Raw genomic sequence first — 21,404 nt, forward strand, 5'->3', positions numbered from 1 at the left:
GGATCTGGGTTTGTTCTCTGAATGCTCAGAAAGCCAAACTGCGCTGCACAATCCCAGCAATTGGAAAATAGAGGCAGCAAAATCAGTTCAAGGATTGCTTGAGCTATATGAGACCCGTTTTCAAAAAAAAAAAAAAAAAAAGGTGTCCCTGGTTATAGCCACGATTCCAGCGCAAATCTAAACCATCCTATAAGGCAGTGTTTTGTTTTGTTTACCACGGAGATCCTGATTCTCTCTAGAAAGCTTTCTCTGCTTAGAGCCTGGAATGCCTTGGAAAAGATTTTAATGGGGAAGAGCTCCTAGTTGCCATGGGAGGAGTCAGCTGGCAACTGCAGGCCTGGTGATGGGCCAATCAGAAGGCAGTTTGGCCGCCGGCAGGGTCCAGCTTGGTACGATGAGGAAACATGATCATGTCTAGCTTATCCCAAATCAAAGGTGGGTAAGCCGCAGCATTCTGAAGCTCCTCCCCCTCCTCCCTGCGGTGAGGGTCCGTTGCATATAATCCACAGAAAGAGTTCTCAGGTCTTCAATACATACAGCACCCTCACTTTCCACCTAATGGAGTAACCTTATCCGAGAGATGCGTGTAGTCCTTACTTTGGCAAACTCCTCCAGAAGATGGCAGCACTAAGCTGAGTATCACAATGAAAAGTATCCTGGTGAAACCAAAATCTGTAGTGTGTAAAATTCAGGGACCCCTGACTTTGATGGTATTATTTATTATTTATTAGTGTTCTTATTATATTGTTTATTTGTTTTTACTTTAAGGCAAGGTTTTATTTAGCCTCAGGCTGACCTCAAATTCCTAAGGAGCCAAGTATGGCCTTGAATTTCTGATCCACTTGCTTCTCCCTCCAGTCATGCATCACCCATATGCAGTTCTCAGTACAGAATCTAGGGCCTTGTGCAAGCTAGGCAAGCACTGTGCCAGGTGAAATCACACACACACACACACACACACACACACACACTCAAGCTAGGCAAGCACTGTGCCAGGTGAAATCACACACGCACGCGCACACACACACTCAAGCTAGGCAAGCACTCTGCCAGGTGAAATCACACACACACACTCAAGCTAGGCAAGCACTCTGCCAGGTGAAATCACACACGCACACGCACACACACACTCAAGCTAGGCAAGCACTCTGCCAGGTGAAATCACACACACACACTCAAGCTAGGCAAGCACTCTGCCAGGTGAAATCACACACGCACACGCACACACACACTCAAGCTAGGCAAGCACTCTGCCAGGTGAAATCACACACACACACACACACACACACACACACACACACACACACAAGCTAGGCAAGCACTCTGCCAGGTGAAATCTCTCTCTCTCTCTCTCTCTCTCTCTCTCTCTCTCTCTCTCTAGGCAAGCACTCTGCCAGGTGAGATCACACACACACACACACACACACACACACACACACACACACACACACACAATGGAGAGGGTAACCTAATGATGTCTGATGACAAAGACTTGATCTCAGGAAGTGATTTCCTCCCGTCTCATACCCATTGACCTTTTGCAGATGAGTGACAGCTGTCTTTGTCCCAGTTAATTGTACAGAGATCTCTACCGACTTCACTGGGATGCTGGCTGCTCCTAGGTTTAATTGTCCTACCATAAAGAAACATGTCCTCTGGGGGTTGGAGGAGTTTGGCTTTGCTAAATCCTGGTCATATCTCCAGAAGACCAGGTTTAACTTCCCAAAGAATGCACAAAAGGAATCCCACATGACATAAATCGTTAATGGCACTGACCTCACAAAGGGCCTCATACACAATAGGCACTTGATACTAACCAACCTTAAGTCTCTGCTATCCCCAGTTCAAACCCAATCCCAAGAGACTCACTAAACCCCTGGATGAGTCTCAGTTTAGTCCTGACAACCAACAATTGTCTGCTAACACTTCAGAGCCTGAACTGTTCAGGCTTCATTTCCATTCACAGTGTGGCATAAGGGACCTGAGCTTTGAGGCTAAAGCAACTGGAATTCTAATTCCAATACCCATTACCACTGCCAGGTATAGAAAGGAATTCTATTCAGCAATCGAATGCCATTGTCATCTAAAATTTGTACCTGCTACCCAACACGGAGCCTAGGTATACCTTTTCTAATTGTGGTTGTTTGGAAGAAGGGCCTCTATAGGCTCATATATTTGAACGCTTAGTCATCAGAGAGTGGTACTGTTTAGGATTAAGAGGTGTGGCCTTATGGCAGTGGGTATGGCTTTATTGGAGGGAGTGGGTCACTGAGGGTGGACTTTGAGGTGGATCTAGATGTGCCCCCTCTCCCCTCCCCTCCCCCACTTCTCTGCCTGCAGATCAGGATGTAGCTCTCAGCTACTGCTCCAGCACCATGCCTGCCATGCCACCACCAGGCTCCCTGCCATAATAAACCAAGCTCTGAAGCCAGTCCCAATCAAATGCTTTCCTTTCTAAGACTCGCCATGCTCATGGTGTCTCCTCACAGCACTAGAACAGTGACTAACACACTCTTACATTCTTCTCCAGTCTCCATATCCTTCCCTCTGTCTGCCCTCCCTTGCCACATTTCTGTGCTTGGGCCCTTAATTCTGCTTCCTGGGATAAACTTTTTCCCAGCCGCTAAGATTCTCTAGAGTGAAGACACTGGATGTAGGGAAGACTCAGAACATACTTCTTAAAGGAGGTTGGAATTAGCTACAACCCACTTGCTGAATCTCGCCCTTCCTGAGACACTCACTGTGCAAGTGGCAAGACAGACTTCTTTGCTGGCCTTGTCCTTGGGCCTTTCCTCCAGTTTCTTAAATGTCACACTGAAAGGTACCAGGAGGGAGGAGGTATAACAGCTGTGATGTCTAGCAACCTGGGAGACAAAGGGGCCAATAGCATGCAATAAGTTAGATAGTTACCAGTTCAGGTTCCTACACTACACTCATGCTAACTAGGTACATACCCAAAGATTATTACTGCCCTCCTTGTTATTGGCCATGCAATTTTCTTTTTCTTTTTCTCCTTTTTTTATTTAGAAACAATCATTTTACATAACAATGCCCATTCCCTCCCCCTCCCATCCTCCATACCCCCTACCAACCTCCCCAACCCACCCCCCAAAGACAGTGAGGCCTTCCATAGGGGGAGCAGCAAAGTCTGTCACATCCTTTCTGGGAGGACCTAGGCCCTCCTTCGTGTTTCTGAGCTGAAATAGTATCACTTCATAGGGAAATGGGCACCCAAAGTCCATTTATGCACTAGAGATAAATACTGGTTCCACTGTTAGAGGCCCCATAGCCTGCCCAGGCCTCCTAACTGGCACCCACATTCAGAGGGTTTGGTTCAGTCCAATGCTGGTTCCCCATCTCTACAACTGGGGTCCGTGTGCTCTCACTAGGTAATGTCAGCTGGTTCTATAGGTTTCTCCAGCGCGGTCTTGGCTCCTTTGCTCATCCCTCCTCCCTCTCCACAACTGGATTTTGGGAGTATGGCTCAGTGCTTAGCTGTGGGTGCCTGCTTCTGCTTCCATCAGCTACTGGATGAAGGCTCTAGGATGGCAGTTAAGGAAGTCATCAATCTCATTATAGGGGAAGGGAATCAAAGGCGGCCTCTCCACTACTGCCTAGATTCTTAATTGAGGTCATCTTTGTGGATCTCCGAACATTTCCCTAGTGCCAGATTTCACTTTAGACCTATACTGGCTCCCTCTATTATCTCCTTTCTTGCTTTCTTCTATTCCTCCCGATTCAGTCTTCCTGATCCCTGTTGTTCTCCTCCTCCCTCCTCTTCTCCCCTTCTTTTTCCTACCTCCTCTTCTCTCCCCCAGTGCTCAGATCTTGTCCCTTTCCCCTTCTTTGGGGTACCATGTATTTTTCTCTTAGGGTCCTCCTTATTTTCTAGTTTCTCTGGTGGTGTAGAATGTAGGCTGGTAAATCCTTAGCTCTATGTCTAATATCCATATATGAGGGAGTACATACCATGCTTGTCTGTGACTGTCTTACCTCACTCAGGATGGTTTCTACCAGTTCCATCCATTTACCTGAGAATTTCAAGATTTCATTGTTTTTCCCCCCCACTGAGTAATGCTCCATTGTGTAAATGTACATTTTCTCCATCCATTCTTCCATTGATGTGGCCGTGCAATTTCTAACACAGCATTTCCTTTGTGCACTCATGTGTGTATGTGCATGTGGCACATGGAAGCCAGAAGTAGATGTCTAGTGTCACTCACTCACAACCACTCTCTACTTTTAAGACTGCGTCATTCATTGAACCAGGAGCATGCCGATTCAGGTACATGGACAGCCAGCATGCTCGTCTCTGCTTCCCAAGAGCTGAAAACAGTGTGCCATGGAGCAACAGGTCCTCACACCTGCACAACAAGCACTCTTCTAAGAGGTATCAGCCCAGGCTCCAAACCTCCAACATTTATCTCACTTCTGGCATCTGCATCCAATGCCAGCAAGCCTTCTTTTCCTACACAGCCTCATTACTCAAGCATGTCAAATTTGTCACCTCCAGTATTTACTCTGGGAAAACTTGTTCTCAGGGACCTTGAACTACCAAGCCACTCATGACTTCTTGGAATCAAAACCACTACAAGGGCCAGGAGTCTTAAACCTCAGTTTTCTTTAGTTCCCAGAATAGCCACAGCCTGCAGTTACTGGCTAATCACAAGTATTGCTTAGTGATGTTTCATCTCCATTAGGAACGCACACCATTCCTTAAAGCGTCTTATTTCTGTCTACAGTTGCCAGTGAATTCTTCAAACCCAAACAGTGGTTCTGGTCACCGCAGACGGTGGGCATGCCAAACTGATGGGTTTCTTAGGAGAGCATCTCTACAGAACATTAAGGTTCCAGCAGATAGGGATGTCAAGATGAACAGAGTAGGCTCATTTGCCCAATCTCCCTTCCTGGAGGGCTGGGTTGCAGAGCTCTGCTACTACATAGCCCCAAGCAACAATTAACCCTGGAGAGACTGGAATCTTGTCTCAGCGAGGAAAGCTAACTTCTACACATTTTATGGCTCCAGGTCTACCAGGAAAGGGCACACTGACCCTGAGAAAATGGGAATTGCACTAGACCACACAGACTAGGAAGCAAGACCTCGGAAGAGATGTAGGGCATGAAGTGTGTCTTTATAGGGACACTAACAGGCAGTGAATGGGACTTAACCTCTCATTTAACCAAGCTGAATTTGCATTGCCTTTGTTTTGGTGGTAGCCCCTCCTCGGCCTCTAATTTCACACACAGGAGGAGGCTATACAGTATGTATGCAGTGAACACACCAAAGTTCCGTCTCCTTCCAAATACCACCACACAGATTCTAGCTTCCTTTGTAAGGGGCTGCAAATAAGCTGTAGAAAAGACATGCAAAAGATGTGGTCACTCAGGCCTGCTTTCCCGCAAAATGACAAGGTAACAAACACTGTGATCCCAGAACCTATGAAGGGTGTACCCATCCCTCAGCAGGTCCTGTAGTGAGAGACACCTGGCCTACCACTCTCCGTCTAGCTGTCAAGACTCCTAAAAACAGCTAAAGTCACATTCACACACAAAAGTACCTGCTGTGCCCACAAAGGGACCCTCGATATCATCACCCTTACTCATCTTGGCTCCCCGAGACCTTTGGGTCACTAGTACCCACCTCCTCCCGCTCTCATTCCCAGCTACACAGCTTCCTCCAAGCCTCCCGCTCCGTGACCACCAATAAGCAATCGGATACAATCTGCTTCAGGCTACCTTTTTTAATTGGTACATGGTAGACTTCAACATCTTTAAGGCAGAGAAATTGCCACTCCTCGGCATGCCCCAGTGGTAGCACACACACAGAGATGACTGACAAAGACTAGATGCCTGTGGATCAGAGGCTCTACAGTGGCCCAGGCTCAAGGGGAAAGGTGACCACACAGCTGGACAAAGGTACTTGCTGCTAAAAACAAGACTTACAGTGTAGCAGAGCTCCAGCCCAGTCCCATGGAGAACTACTTCACTTCCAGCCAGGCTTCTCAGCTGTAAACAGACAGGAAGGCTGCCCTGCTTACCTAGACAACTGGTATGATAATCACATAAGATAATGTAAAGTGAAGTTCACTGTAAGCACTGAACAGAGTAACTGTGTTATCACTTTAAGTTGAAAACAGTTGAGACAGGGCCTAACCTTGGGCCTAGGGGAAAGGTGGACTTTATTTCCTCTCAGGGAAAGAAGTGAAGGGTAGCTTTCCCAGGTACCCCAACCTCAGGAAAGGGTAGGTGTGCTCCAGAGGTTGGGGCTAGAGTTGCCAGATGACCATTCTGACAGGCTCCTCTGTGCCCACTTCCGGGCATTCGATGCAGGGTGTGGGCAAGAGTCATTCCCCTGGAGTAGCAGCTCAATGTCAACAGAGGCACGAGGAGGTATGTGCTGGTATTCACAAAATGGAAGGTGGAGCAGGACTGGGTGGCCCACACCTGATGTCTGCCTGGTGCAAGGCCTGACCACTGTGGCTCTCCTCCCAAGGGCCTCAGGGCCCCAGAAGCATCACTCCGTCCTATGGCTGGTCCCTTAAATGTCCATCTCAAACTGTGACTCTTCACCTGTGGAGAGAAAAGACGGAGGGCCAGTCAATAACCAAGGGGCAAATGCAATACTCCAGGCTTAGAGGCCAGGGAGTTATTCTCAGAGGTCCAATGGAGGTGTACAAGACAAAAGGTAACTAGGTTAGGAAACCAGGCTTCCTCATAAGGGAGGTGGCAGTGCTGAGTTTTCTGTAAATTTAATTGTTAATATGTGGCCAAGGGCTGGAGCTTTTAAAACTATGCACTCTCATCCTCACACTATCTGAGGCTACCAGGCCACTATTTACGGTTGAGAGCTGGAGTACCAACAGAAACTAGGAGCAGGGTAGGTGTGCCAGCAAGGGTAAATGACAGCCTTCAGTTCATGGTGACAACTTCAGGGGTGGCCTAACTTCATCCTGTCATTTCTGATTTGAGGTTAAAAAGAAAAAGAAAAAGAGAAAAGTAAAGGTGTGAGGCACTGTGCAATCACCAAGGAATCCCTCCATCCTTGAACACATAGCAGGGAGCCACACATGTAGCTTCATGACCACTGTTCTCTGTACACAGTCAAATCTGCCTTCCTACTGCTATTCAGCCCCATCCCCAGATGGTGGATCCCAGGGTAATTAGGAATCCCATCCCACAGGGCAAGGGCCATCAGCAGCTCCCTGTCTGAGTCTGGGGCACCTCCTTCAGAGCGGAAAGTCAGATATGGTATTCCTCAGACTGTGGGTATGTGCACGTGCTTACATGTAACATGGTCATGTGGCGGTGCTTGCATATAACACTCACCATGTGGACACACTTACACGGGAGAGAGCTCAGAAGCTCTGACCACAAGAACATGTTCACACTCCACATGCAGCTGCCAGGGTGCGTGCTTTGATTACTTTGGAGAGGAGGGGAACCAGGAAGGACCTAGCTATAAATGTCAAAGCTCCATTAACAATAGGAGGCATTGTCTGCCTGTCTTCACCAGCAATCCACTGAAGGACCAGTACCACCAGGAGGTACCTTGGTTTATTTTTTTATCTTGTAGACATGTAAGTTCCCAGAGGGAAAGTATACCGTGTCTTTCATAAGTTGTCTCCAGCACCACATACACTGCATGGCACACTTGTGGTGGTGCTGTGTGAGCAACCACAGAGACAGGCAGGCTGATGGAAGACGCTGTGTAAAGCCACTGTCATCTTACTCACAAGTTACATGACCTGATGCATCACATCAGCTGTCCTGGGGTCCTTGGAGGTTTGAAGGGGGCAAGCTGGCACCAATCAGAGTTCTATTCCCACCGGTGCCCCACCCTCTAGGCTCCCCACTATCGCCCCCGTCCCTGAAACTTGGAATTTCTCAGAGAAAACGGACAAGCTTCCTCCCCTCACAGGGCCTGGACGGGTCCAGTACTCACCGCCTGCCCGCTTATCTTCCGGGCTGCTATGCAGATGGCTCTGACTGGTTTGCATAGGAGGCTCATCACTGGTCGGGCTAGTGACCCCAGGAATAGCTGGCAGGTCCTTCGGGGGTGTTTTGGCCACAGGTGAGTTCCGACACTCCATCAGGAATTTCCGGTCATAGATGATCCTGGTTCCTGGTGGGGGAAACATAATAAAGAGGTTAATAGGGTCACCCAGAACCCCCTGCCTGTTGTCTTTTCCACTTCCTGGAAGTATGGCCATAGCAGAGGTAACAGGTTCCTTTATACAACCCTAGATCAAGGGTAGTAAGGCTGACCAAGGGACCTGACCAACCTGGTCACAGCCCTACTCCACTGCCCACTCCAACACCACTTGGGGTGCCCCTCCCTCACAGAGTGCTTATTGGCTACCAAGACGCACCTTTGTTTTCTCAGAGCTCTGAACATCCTATGCAATCTCTACAGACCCCCCCAGCTCCTCCTGTCAACTACACATGACAAGGAGATCCCACAGAAAGGGGGGCCTTGTAGTCATCACACCCTAACCTGCAGAACCCCAGTAGGTGGCTCATCCAGAACAGACAGTGGATCACGCCCAGCATCAGGAGACTTCTCCCTGCCCAGTCTTTGCAGAAACAGGAAACACTCTATATACTCCAAAAAGGTCTTAGGCTGGGCCCTTCTCCAAACCTCCACTATATCTACCCGCATCACCCCTGTAAGGGCTGACATGAAGGCCATCCTCCTACCCAGCCTCCTATCACAAGTTAATCTTATTCCCCAGTGAGGGCCAATCTCCGTGAACTGTTCTCCATCAGTAAACCATACTCAGAACCCTTCACCTCCACCCTCGCAGCTTCCCAAACACCATATAAGGGAGCATTTCCCAAAGTAAAGGAGCAAGACCATTATGGGTGTGGTGGTTTGAATGGGAATGGCCCCCACAGACCCATGTGTTTGAATGCTTGGCCCATGGAGAGAGGCACTATTAGGAGGTGTGGCCTTTGGAGGAAGTGAGTCACTGTAGGGGCAGGACTCGAGGTCTCGTATGCTCAAGCTACACCCAGTATGCACACAGGTCTCTTCTGCTGCCTACAGATCAAGATGTAGAACTCTTAGCTACCTCTCCAGCACCATGTCTGCCTGAACACTGCCATGTCCCACCGTGATGATAATGGACTGAACCTCTGCACCGTAAGCCAGCCCCAAGTAAATGTTTTCCTTTATAAAAGTTGCCTTGGTCAGGCAGATCTCTTTGAGTTTGAGGCCAGCCTGGTCCACAAAGGGAGTTCCAGGACAGGCTTCAAAGCTACACAGAGAAACCCTATCTCAGAAGAAAGAAAGAAAGAAAGAAAGAAAGAAAGAAAGAAAGAAAGAAAGAAAGAAAGAAAGAAAGAAAGAAAGAAAGAGTTGTTGTTGTCATGTTGTCTGTTCATAGCAATAAAAACCCTAACTAAGACAATGGGAGACCCATGAGGTGAGAGTAAGCAGACGAACTTATCCATGGCTCCCTGCGGCCTCAAACACAGCAGCATGGCATCAATGGTTTATTTTTAACCCCTCAACAGCACATACTGAATGCCTCCTTTTCAGCCAATCTCAAGTCTTAGGTTCCAAGCCTCTAGCAGACAATGGCATCCAGCTGGAATTTAAAAACTGTCTTTACATTTCTATTTATAGTTATCATCTGCAGATGACAAATCTGGTTTCTCAAATGCAGTAGTGGCATCCAGTTTCTTCTTAATAGAGACTATATGTCATAAATTGCATATTATATAATGCTATATACCACACATAATAAAAAATAAATTAAGGGCTAGCTGGGTGGTTCAGCTGGCAAAGGCACCCACCTGCCACCAAGCCTTATGACCTGAGTTCAAAACCAGGAATCCACATGATAGGAGAGAACCAACACCCACAAGTTGTCTTCTGACCCCCATATGCATGCTGGGGTATACATACACATACACACACACACACACACACACACACACACACACACACACACCTATATTCACTCACTCACCCTCCCTCCCTCTCTCAATAAATAATTTTTTAATTCAATCAATTTGGGCTTGAGATTAGGACAGAACTACTGACAGCCCCTGAAATGTCCACACACGTGCTGCTGCCACTTGTCCCACTTATTTAAACAAATGCCTTTCTTGGCTTGGATGATGGTTTGGTGCTACCTGGAGAAGGATCTACGAATACTCTTGTTTTTAAATGAGTAAGTATACAGTAAGCCAAAGTAAAAGAATAAATAGCTAGAGAGAGACGGGTAGACACAAACATTATTAAATCAGCCAAATGTTCAGCAGAAATTGACTTTAAGGCAGCTAGCTGGCATTCCCAACAGAGTCACAGCTGAAGCAGAGGAAACATCATCAAACCAGATGTTCATGACATCCAGCAAAAACCAACTAGGGAAGTTGAGGCAGGCCGCTGGAGTTCCTGACTGAGCTTCCTCTCCACAGAGGAGATTCCCGAGGCTGAACTTGCAGCATCTCTCTCCCATTGAGGGCACTTTCTTTACGTCATGGCATAAACAACAGTGACCTTGGCAGTGGCTCACCTCCTAGCTGATGTCACCGGCATTTTCACTCATGTTTGTTTTGCTGTCCTCTGCCCTTCTGTGTGACACAGGTGCAAGACCATCTAGATGAGGCACCTTGGAGGACAAGGACTGTGAGATAAACACACTGGGTCTGAGAGGGGAGAGGGTGACCCTGCTTCTACAGCCAGCTTATCAGTCAGCTCAAAGAGCATAGGACAACTAATACAATGTGCATCGCAGATGATTACAGAAACAAAACACGGATTTTAACCAAAAAAACATTGACGATGCTTTATGTCCTACAGTGGGCAACATTCAGCCAAGATACCATTCTTCATAAACAAGCAGGTCATCTCTGTATGCAAACTTGCTTTCATCTTTAACAGTAGTCATATTACATGTATGCCAAAAAAAATTGTCTTTAAATAAATTCATGACTTATCAGTTAATGTTTCATTTGCATACCTATTTCATATGCCTGCACACCTAGAGTGGTGTAAAAACTCACACTAGAAGAGGTCAAGCAAAAATGGTTTAAGAAGTCCTGGGTGTGGTAGCACATCCAGAACTCAGGAGGAAGAGGTCAAAAGATCTCTGTCAGTCCAAGGCCAGCTTGATATAAGTGGCAAGCTCCAGGATAGCCAATGCTACATAGACAGACCCTGTCTCCAAAAAGTAAAAGAGGAGTCCTGATATAGGACCCGGGGGAGGCACACCTTCGGGAGTGCCTGTAAGGACATTCCCTAGGAGGACTAACTGAGGACACAAAACGCTGTCAGCACCATCTCATGGTTTGGAAGCCAGAAAGGCAGCAGCGTTCCCCTTCTCTCTGCTTCCTGTCTACCCTAAGGTCAAGACCCGCCTCTGCCACATGCTCCTGCTGCCACGATGTTCTACCCAAGGGCACTGAGTCAAGTGACCGTGGACTGGACTCAGAAATCATGAGCCAAAATAAATATTTCTGTTTTCAGTTCTTCTGTCAGGGATTTGGTCACAGAGATGAGAAAGGTAAAGTTTAAGAACAACGTAGAGGTGGACAGAGAGTGCACATTGAGTCCGCTGTGTTGTTGGAATCTAGAGCCTACTGGGTTCTGGGGTCAGAGTTCAAAGTTCAGTGTTGAACTGACTGGAGTAACTTTTTTTTTTTTCTAGCTGAGTCCTGAAACACAGTTGTCTCATTTTCTAGCTCTAGGAACAGTGGACCAGGTACCACTTCCTCTACCTGTGCCTCAATGACCTCTCAAAGACCTCAAAATGGGCCTGTTGTGCATTAGAACAGGGGCCCACCCAAGAGAACCCCACACATACACTAGCAATTATCTGTCCATAAGGTTTAAGGTGAGAGCCAACTCCGTGTGAGCTTGATCTAAGTGGCAAGGTTGTGAGCATGGGAGAGCTGTCCCCACTACTCCTCTGTCTAGTGGTGGCATGGGCAGGGGAGACATGTCCTCCCCCCTCATCCCAGTAATGCCTGAGGTAGATGGGAGAACTATCCCTGCTCCCCACCAGCTACAACACTCTAGTAAGCAGGCCCTGCACCTTGCCTGGGCAGCACAATAGAGCTGACTCTGTTAGCAGAGGTATGGGTGAGCCAGCCCCAAAGTTGTGAGCATGAGAACTGCCCCCATTACTAATCTGTCTTGAGGCAGCATGGGTAGGGGAGAGATGACCTCCCCCATCCCACCCCACCCCATCCATCAATGCCTGAGGCAGGTGGGAGAGCTGGCCCTGAGGTCTTAAGAGCAGAAGAGCTGTTCCTACCCTTCATCAGCTGCCTACCCTGGGCAACACAATAGAGCTGGCCCTGGAGGTGTAGGTGACCGACCCTTAGGACATGAAAGCAAGAGAACTAGCCCCTTGCTCATCATTGTAAGGGTTGAACTAGCCCACGCAATGCTGGAGAGCCCACCCTGGTGGCAAAGCCAGGGGAGAGCTGGTGGGCTGACCCCTGCAACTACCCAGGCCCAGAATCAGGGTTATGTGTTGACCGCCCCATCTAAGATCTATTAGAGTACAAGGAGGTGAAGGGATGGTGTCAGTCCTGAGGACCCAGGGCTTCAGGATCTCCATAACACAGGGCAACAACGGGATGTCCAGGAAGCGTCCCAGTGAGGGCCCAGCTTTGATGCTGTAGCAGAGACCAGAGGCCGCAAACCAGACCAATGATTCTTTTCTATAAAAGTCTACATGTAAAAATATATTGATAAAGGGGTTTATTGCGTGACTCACTGTGTCACACTGCAGCTTCCATGACGAGATTTTCCCCTTCTTATTTTTTTTCCTCTTTTTCTCTTAAATTTTATTTTGTTTTATTTTGGGGTAGGGTCAGGAGGCATGATATGAAAGACACAAGGAATAAATAAAAAGGTTTAGGGTAACAAGCTGTACCAGTTTCTCAGTCCCAGCCACAGGGCAGGGGAATGGGCATCCCCCATCTCTCTCAGACACACAGAATATAGAAAGCATAGTGAATTTAGTAGGACTGGTAGCCTTTAGGACTTTAAATTCCAGGAATGCACAAAACATAAAGTCCTTATTAAAAGCATGGCTTAACACTGATGCCAGTTTTCCTGGACACACAAGTGAGGAGACATTCCCCAAGGATCTAGTTTTCTCACCTGTCAGCCAGGGGTGTTACACTGGGCTTATGGACGCTATATTTAAACCATTAGCCATCACCATCTATTTTTAGGATCTCATGGTTGGCAGGCCATTAACGTGCAAACCACATGGGACTTAGAGGCAGAAGTCCGGGGCTCAAATCAGGAATCATTACCTAAAAATCTCAATGTCTCGGTCTTAGGTCTTTCTGTACCACATGAGGAAGATGACAGAAAACTCACACCACAAAGAAGTATCATGAAGACTAAACAACAAATGCCAATATTCCTGAGAGCTAGGGTTAGTAGCTCAATGAAAGAACATTGGCCTTACAAGACAAGGCCCTGGGAAACCAAAAAACAAATAAAAACAAGCCAGGTCTGGTAGTACATGCTCTAACCCCAGCATGGGGGTGGCAGAGGCAATAGGCGTTCTCTCTCTCTCTGTGAGTTTGAAGTCAGTCAACAGTGAGTTCTAAGACAGCAAGCACTATGTAGAGACCCTGTCTCATAAGTAAATAAGTAAACAAATAGATAAATGACTTGACATTGTCCCAGAAAGATGTAGGCAGGAGAACCAGGAGTTCAAGACCAGCCTTCACCACATGTTTGAGGCTGGCTTGGAAAGCTTGAGTCTCTGTCTTTAAACACACACACACACACACAAAGAGAACCAAATAATGGTATTTCTCAGGTCGGGTATCTAATCAAGCTACCAGATAATGAATGTGGGAAGTCAGTCAGGGGCAAAGAGCTACCACCATTCTTCCTCAGAGGCAGTGACAAGGATAAGGCTTTACAAAGACATTTACAACAAAGTGGAGAACAAAATGGCTGAAATTATTCTAAGGCCGGTCAAACACCTTCCCCATCCCTGACCTCTCCCCAAACACTTCAACTGTGCAGAGTATGGATGCCACAAGTCATTACCTCGAGGGAGTGCCCTGCCCCTCCAAATGCTGCTCCAGTAGGAACGGGTAGAAGCTGTCAGGGACTGCATTGTCTTCCCCTGAACTCATGTGTTGAAGCACAAGTCCCAGCACCTCAAAATATGGTATTTGGAGGTCTTTATAAGGAGGGTCAGTATGAGGCCTTTGGAGTGGTCCCTGATCCAGTCTCACAGGAGGATGTGGAAATCTATGCACAGACCCACAGATAGAAGACCATAAGAAGACAAGCAAGAAGGCAGCCATCTGCAGACCAAGAGGAGAGGCCTCAGAAGAGGCAACCTCACTCTGATCTCTGACTTGCAGTTACCAACAGAAAGAAGTTTCACTGCTAAAGCCACTTTGATGGTTGTATTTTCATACAGTATTCTCTTTTCTGGTGCCTGGGATTAAACTCAGGGCTTCAAGCACACTTCTTCTACTGAGGTACAGTTCCAATCCAAACACACATTCTCTTTAAGCAGGATGTCTCATTTGTTTTGAGTGTTTTGTGACACGGTCTCATGGACACTCCAGCTCAGTGTGTGGCTGAGGCTGGCTGGTTTAGTTACTGTTCTATGGCTGTGATAAGACATAGCAACCAAGACAACTTATAAAACAAAGCACTGCATTTGGGGCTTAGTGTCTATGACCATCATGACAGAAGTATGGCAAGTATGTGCTGAATGGCCCAGTAGCTAAGAGCCTTCACACTTATCTATAAGTGTGAGACCTAACTGGGAATGGCTTCTGAAGCCTCAAAGCCTAATTCCAGTGACAAATCTCCCCCAACAAGACCTTCCCAAGCAGGTCCACCAACTGGGGACCAATCACTCAAATATATGAATCTATGGGGGCCATTCTCATCCAAACCACCCACACTGGCCTTGAACATCTGATCTGGCATCACAGGCATGTGACACCACAGCCAGCTAAGAAACCTGCTTTTTAACCTTCACACTGTGTTGTCAAACCAAAGCTCTAAGCAGACTGTACCTCCTGTATTCTCACCCTCATTTTGGACTGTTGGGCACACCTGACACAAGCCAATTACTAGTGCCCAGAAAACCCAAGCCAGTGGGTTTTCTAATGCCAGTGGTGGGTTGGACAGTGAGTACGAGCCCTGCAAAGCAATGCTCCTAAAACCTGATGTTCAGAGGAAGCAGGGAAAAAAAAAAAAAACAGTGGTTCACACACTTGAGAAGTAGTGGTAGAATGACCAGGAGTTTAAGGTCATCCTCAAACTGGAGGCCATCCTGGCTGGGCTACAAGGAGAACATGTCTCAAAATTAAAAAAAAAGGCCATCCCCTCTTCCTCCTGCCCTCTACTGAAGCTGGACTGTGCCTAAGAACAAAAGAATACTTTTTAGGTGATTTGACAAGGTGATTCTTCCATGCCCATGCCCTAGGTAGCCCTGCTATTATCCGATGTGTTTATAAGTTCAAGCTAAACTAAAGGATTTGAGCCCCAATCCCAGCCTCCCACCAGCTGTACATGTGGATAAGGCCACCATGGCCCTGGAAGCCCAGGGCAATCGAGCTGCAACATGAGTCAACTCTACCGAAATCAGCAAAGAACAGCCAGACATGGGCAATAAAGTGCTGTTTAAGCTACTCAGTCTGAGGCTGGCCTGTACCCAGTACGCCATCTCCACCCTGGAGACCCAGGCCTGAGGGGAAAGAAGCCAGATATCCTAAAGGAAATGCCTCATCCCCTTCACCTTCATCTTTCTTCTAGTTTAAAGATAAGCCCAGGGCATCACACATGCCAGGAGAGCACTGTGCCACTAAGCCACACCCAAGCACAACTTGTCACCTTCTGAACACCAGACCTGGCATTAGATCCTGGGGACACCGGGACTTCTCTGGAAGAACATCCTGTCTAACCCGGGGGAAAGAAAGTCAACAGGCTATGGCTCACCAGAGAAAGACAGCTGGCCCTTAAGAATCACACCAGACAGTAACAGATGTTTTTGTTTACCTGAACATATGGAGAATCATATGAAAAAACAAAAAACAAAAAACTGTCACCCTAAGCAATTCTCCTTTTCTTTCTTTTTTTTTTTTTTTTTTTGTTTTTCAAGGCAGGGTTTCTCTGTGGCTTTGGAAGCCATCCTGGAACTAGTTCTTGTAGACCAGGCTGGTCTCAAACTCACAGAGATCTGCCTGTCTGGGCAAAGACAGACAGACACAGACAGACAGACAGAGACAGGGAGGGAGGGAGGGAGGGAGGGAGGGAGGGAGGGAGGGAGGGAGGGAGGGAGGGAGGGAGGGAGGGAGGGAGGGAGTATACAAAATAATGATCTGATAGCACACTAGGAAACATGAAATAAACCCCACAATTAAATAAGCATATATCACGGATGTATGTGTTTGTGTAAGGATACTGCTAAGGTTGCTCTTAGCTAATTTCTAGTAAACACTGCAGGGTTAATTATAGCCACTGATGAATACATCCCTGGAATTTATCACTCTCATAACTGAAAGTCTGTGCCAAACACCTATTCCCCCTAAATCCCAACATATCCACTCCATTGTACACTTGATATTCATCCCCAGTTCCATCCCTCCTACCCCACCTCCTTTGTGATGTTAGATATAAAACTTAAGGCCTCCAGTACTCGGGTGGCAGAGGCAGGCGGATCTCTGTGAGTTCAAGGCAGCCTGGTCTACAGAGCAAGTTCCAGGACAGGCTCTAAAGCTACAGAGATACCCTGTATCAAAACAAACAAACAAACAAAAAAAAAAAAAAAAAAAAAAAAACTTAAGGCCTCTCTCATAGTTGGCAGTCACGTTGTCAATGAGTTCACCTCCAATCCTCCAAGCTTTTGGGGAGAAGGCTCCTGTGGAAGCAGGAAGAGGGCACTCCTCAGAAGTCCAGGAACACCCTCTAGGGGCTGAAGGGCAGTCCAAGAGCAGCAAACACTTTTTTAACCCCTGAGCCATCCATCACTTCAGCCCCATGTTTGGATTCTACTCCAGCTAAATCTTCCTCTGCCGGGTTAGCCATGCCAACCCTCCAAGTCAGACTATCTTCCTAGTCTGGGTGTAGTGCATGCCTCTTGAGCCTCTTAAAACCAAGAGGATTCAAAGTGAGTTTGGAGTACTCTCCAAATTCAAGAGTATGTTCTGGATCCTCATGTATAATGCTCCGAACACTTTAAAAGGAAGCTCAGATGAGTGTCAGATGAGGAACCATCCTTCAATATCCTTCACTGCCTCCAAGTCCAAGCTCTCTCATTCTGTCTTCAATCCTCAACAGTAATTTCTCCCCTCTATGTGACTAAGACCTCAGGACAAAACCCTAGCTAGCCTCAGCGCCAAGTTGCCTCCCCCCTTTCCCAGCACTACCAGTGCTAAACACTTGGCAGCCACTTCAAGGTCAGCTTCCTAGACAGACTTATTTTTTTTTAACATAGGGTCTGGTTGACCTGGAACTCACTCTGCAGACCAGGCTGGCTTCAAACTCACAGAGACCCACTTGCCTCTGCCCTCCCCCAAGTGCTGGATTTAATTCACATGCACCAATTTGCTTGCTTAACAAAACAGCAGGTCATTACCATTGCCACCCTGACTGCTCGCCTGATTAACCTCACCCAGGCACTAATAGGTACGGGCACCCCAACAACTTCGTCAGAGGTCAAACATCCATCCTGGGCCTTTACTAGAAGATTCTGTTTATGGGACTGCTGACCATCTTAAAGACCCACATAGGACACTCCCCTCAGAAACGTCTTAGGTTCTCAGAATACCTAACTGGGTGGGCCAGCAAAGGGATAATGACCACAGGAATGGAGGAGGCTCAGGCCACCTGCTGTGTCCTGGCATTCTGGCCTCCCTCATGGCCTCCCCAAGACAACTGCTTCAAAGCCATCTCAGCTGAAGGGACTTAAGGCAATATTCCTTCATGAAAAGCTCACAGCCCCTAAGGGTCAATCACAAGCCAAGATGTACAGAAAAGCCTAAGTTCAGGAAATGCCAGCCTGACTTCATGCCTGGATGGAATCTACTTTGCCAGACTCCCAAAGACCTGAAAAGGCAAATAACACATGTATGGATGTCGCTTGTCCCTTTCACCTGGAAATCCTGTAAAATGGTTAGGCAATATCTCAGTCCTGCTTCAAGCTTATTGGCTATATACTCCTATAGATCCTGAGGACATAGCAAATCTCAAGGATATTAACATGGCCTTTGTCTCCCAGCCAGCCCTTGATATATGTAGAAAAATTCAAAAGTTAGATGGATTTCCAAGGAAGTACAGGTCAGAGCCATTAGAAACAGCCCAAAAGGTATGTAACAGTAAGGAAAGCCTGGATGGCCAGATGTGGTGGTGCACACCTTTAGTCCCAGAACTAGGAAGGCAGAGGCAAGTGGATCTTCATGCAACCCTGGCTGTCCTGGAACTCACTCTGTAGACCTTTGTACTCCAACTCCGTATTTAATTGGGGGTCTAAGTAATGAGAAACTCTGAAGCAAATGGGTCAAGCTTCTCCACTTTGGCAGAGAAGCCCTGGAAGGAATAGCCCTTGAAGAAGATCCAACTGTTTAGCTAAAGAACAGGCTTGTTGGCTTTGGCAGAAATGAGATAGACTCTCCTCAAGCTATGGGCTGTGTACCCCACAAAAAAAAAAAAAAAAAAAAAAAAAACACCCTGACAAAGGGCCAGTGGCTTTGGGACATCATGATTTGCCAACTTTGACACTTCCCAGTCCATAGTGTGAAGTGGATCTTCATACAAACAGTACTGTCCATCCGAAAAAAAAAAAAAAAAAAGGGGGGGGGGGCAAAAAGGGTTTCCCTGAGCCTTTAAGCCTGCCTCAGTGCCTGTACATAAAAAAAAAAAAAAAAAAAAAAAGATTCACGCCTCACCTGTAAGGACTCAACTGTCTGCCAAGTTTGTGCTTAAACACAAAGTTCTGTAACAAGACAAAGAAAGGGTGCAAGAGTGTGAACTAGAAGAGGCCAGGAAAGTTCTGAGAACTCCAGGAAAGGGAGACCAGAAGCCTGCAGAGTTTTCCCTGGGCCATTTCTAATGAAAGGGAGAATGCCTTCCCCGCTCTACCTGTTTGCTAGGAACACATCGTGACAATGCATAACAGACACGCGCTCAAAAAGGGGGGGGGGTTGTTCTGAAGACCAAGAGGCACAAACTGGACACTCATCTACAAGATCCCTTCAACGGCGCCTTGGTTCTGGGGTCTGGCTGTGTTCCCTGGTATAGGAACAGCTGCTTGAGAAAAAAGGCATGTGGCCTGGACGCGCCTGCAGTAGCCCAAGGTTCAGCGCAGCGCCAGGAACTCTCCTGTTTTTTTGAGTTGTAAGAGGAGAAGCTTGGGGGAGGAGATCAGGGAAGGGAGAAGCGCAAAATGGGTGGGAGCAGCTCGAGAATGGGAGGGAAGTAGTGAGCCACGAGCATTTCATCATGCAAACGGGCGTGTAGGTTTCATCAGCGCCTATACTGGGGCTCGGGGCAAGCTGGGAATGCCTAGTTCCTGGAGCCCGGCCCCGTCCCGCGCCAACTCAGCTTCCTCTTCCTCATCCTCCGCCACTTGGGCGAATTCAGCGTTGTGCCCTCCCCCCAGACCCGAGGAACGTGTTGTTCTGCACAGCCATGGACGCAGCGCCAGGCCCCTGTCTGGAGATCTCACTCTCTAAATCGGCTTCATGCCACAGGTGGCCGAGACGTGCTCCTGGGGCAGAGAGCACCCTCAACGCCCAGCCTTCATCAATAAGCGAGTGTCCCAACGCAAAACGAGGGTTGCCCGGGGAAGGTTAAAAAGTGTGCAGGCGTCCTTTATTCCAAGAGAGATCAACTAAACTTAATCTCCAGGCCTGGCCCTTCCCCTGCTCCACCCAGACCCCCATCCTGACCCACCCTAGAACTGTCGTGACACCCAGAGAGGCCTCACTTGAGCACATGGTAATCATGGCAGAGTGCCTATCTGTGTGCTTGGGGCACTCCGCGGTCTCTCCCAGGAAAAAGCGCGCAGTTTGCAGACGGGCCCCCAGACCACGCTCCACCACACCCAGCAGGCGGGCAACCGAGACGGTTACCCTCCAGCCTTCCTGACGCCCCTATCCGTTCTGTCCAGCTATGGAACCCTTGAGCGCCGCCACCCCCGTCGCACGTGCGACTCCGGATCCCGGGGTGCCCTCCTGCCCTGGAGGTCGCCCCAACCCCGGCCCGCGCCTACCTCCTGGGGTGGTGCTGAAGAGTGTGCCGCCCGGGGTGGTGCTATAGTCCCCGGGCGGGAGCTGCACGCCGTCGCCGAGGGCTACCCGGCGAGTGGGGATGGCCCGGCTGGGAGTCTGGCTGCAGCTGCTACCCCCAGACATGTCTCCTACGTGCCGCCCACGACCCTCCAGCAGCCCCGCGGCACCTCGGCCCAGCCCTTCTCCAGCCCGGCCCGCCCCTTCCGCCTGGGCTCCACGCCCCCTGAGACTTGAGGTCCGCCCGGCCCCACCCAGCTCCAGCCCGCTGCATGCAAGTTGTTCCCAGCTGCTGACCTAGCGGCTTCTGCCCTCTCCAGTGCGGGAACCCCAGTGTTGGCCCCTTAGGTTCCGGGGTCCCTCCCCGACGCACTGAGAAGAGCTATATAGGGGTGACGTTGGAAAAGCTCTCCGATTTGGTGACCGCGTTTTCGGCGCACTAGACGGCCTGCTTTCTATATTAGGATGTGATCTCTCGATCCCCAGCTGTTCCTACTAGAAGAAAGTAAGGGTGGGCTGATCCTTCGCCCATCTTAACGCTTCTTTCGTTTCCACTGTGCTGTAGGAGTCAGAGCAGTGGCTGAACAATGCGCATCCCTGGCCTTGAAAGGAGTGGTGGACTAAGAGGGAACTAGCCAGCCAGCTGGAAACTGACTGTAAATCTGATGTGGCAAGATCGGACCTCTGTAGAGGATGGGCTGGTCAAAGACGTTTCCCCAACAGTCCTCAAATTGTAGTCTATTCCAACACTTTGGTAGGGAGGGGAGGGGAGTGGCAAGGAGGACCGTCATGTCTAATAGGATAGAGAATCTATCAATCTCCATGTGGTAGGGAATGCCTGTAATTTCAGAACTGGGGAGGCTGAAGCCCTAGAAGGATCATGAGTTACAGGATAGCCCAGGCTTCTTAGTGGGACTACATCTCCACAAAGCAAAGCAAGCAATCAATAACAACCACAAACAGCAGAAAACTGAAGTTCAGAAAAGGACAGGGTTTTGCACAAGATCACACAGCTGACGAATAAATGCCTGAGGTCATACTGTTGAATGTATGCCAACCTTCGCTGGAGTCCAGGCTAGCCTGTCTCTCTCCACACTTGAGAACATACCGGGTCACCTTCCTCCCTTTGGGAGAAGCATTTTGAAAGGAGTTTTGCTTTTGAC

At 48.3% G+C, this 21,404-nt stretch overlaps 1 protein-coding gene across 1 annotated transcript; it reads right to left on the reverse strand.

The window, feature by feature from the left end:
* Positions 1–5,726: 5,726 nt before the first annotated feature.
* Eif4ebp1 (eukaryotic translation initiation factor 4E binding protein 1) lies at positions 5,727–20,432 on the reverse strand. Its single transcript, XM_027395390.2, has 3 exons — positions 20,226–20,432; positions 7,943–8,122; positions 5,727–6,570 (listed from the first exon to the last, which is right to left on the reverse strand). Exons 1-3 carry the CDS (start codon positions 20,365–20,367, stop codon positions 6,539–6,541), a joined length of 354 nt encoding a protein of 117 aa, XP_027251191.1. The 5' UTR covers positions 20,368–20,432; the 3' UTR covers positions 5,727–6,538.
* Positions 20,433–21,404: the final 972 nt, after the last annotated feature.

The sequence above is a fragment of the Cricetulus griseus genome (assembly GCF_003668045.3).
Source record: "Cricetulus griseus strain 17A/GY chromosome 1 unlocalized genomic scaffold, alternate assembly CriGri-PICRH-1.0 chr1_1, whole genome shotgun sequence".
In the NCBI taxonomy this organism is placed as follows: Eukaryota; Metazoa; Chordata; class Mammalia; order Rodentia; family Cricetidae; genus Cricetulus; species Cricetulus griseus.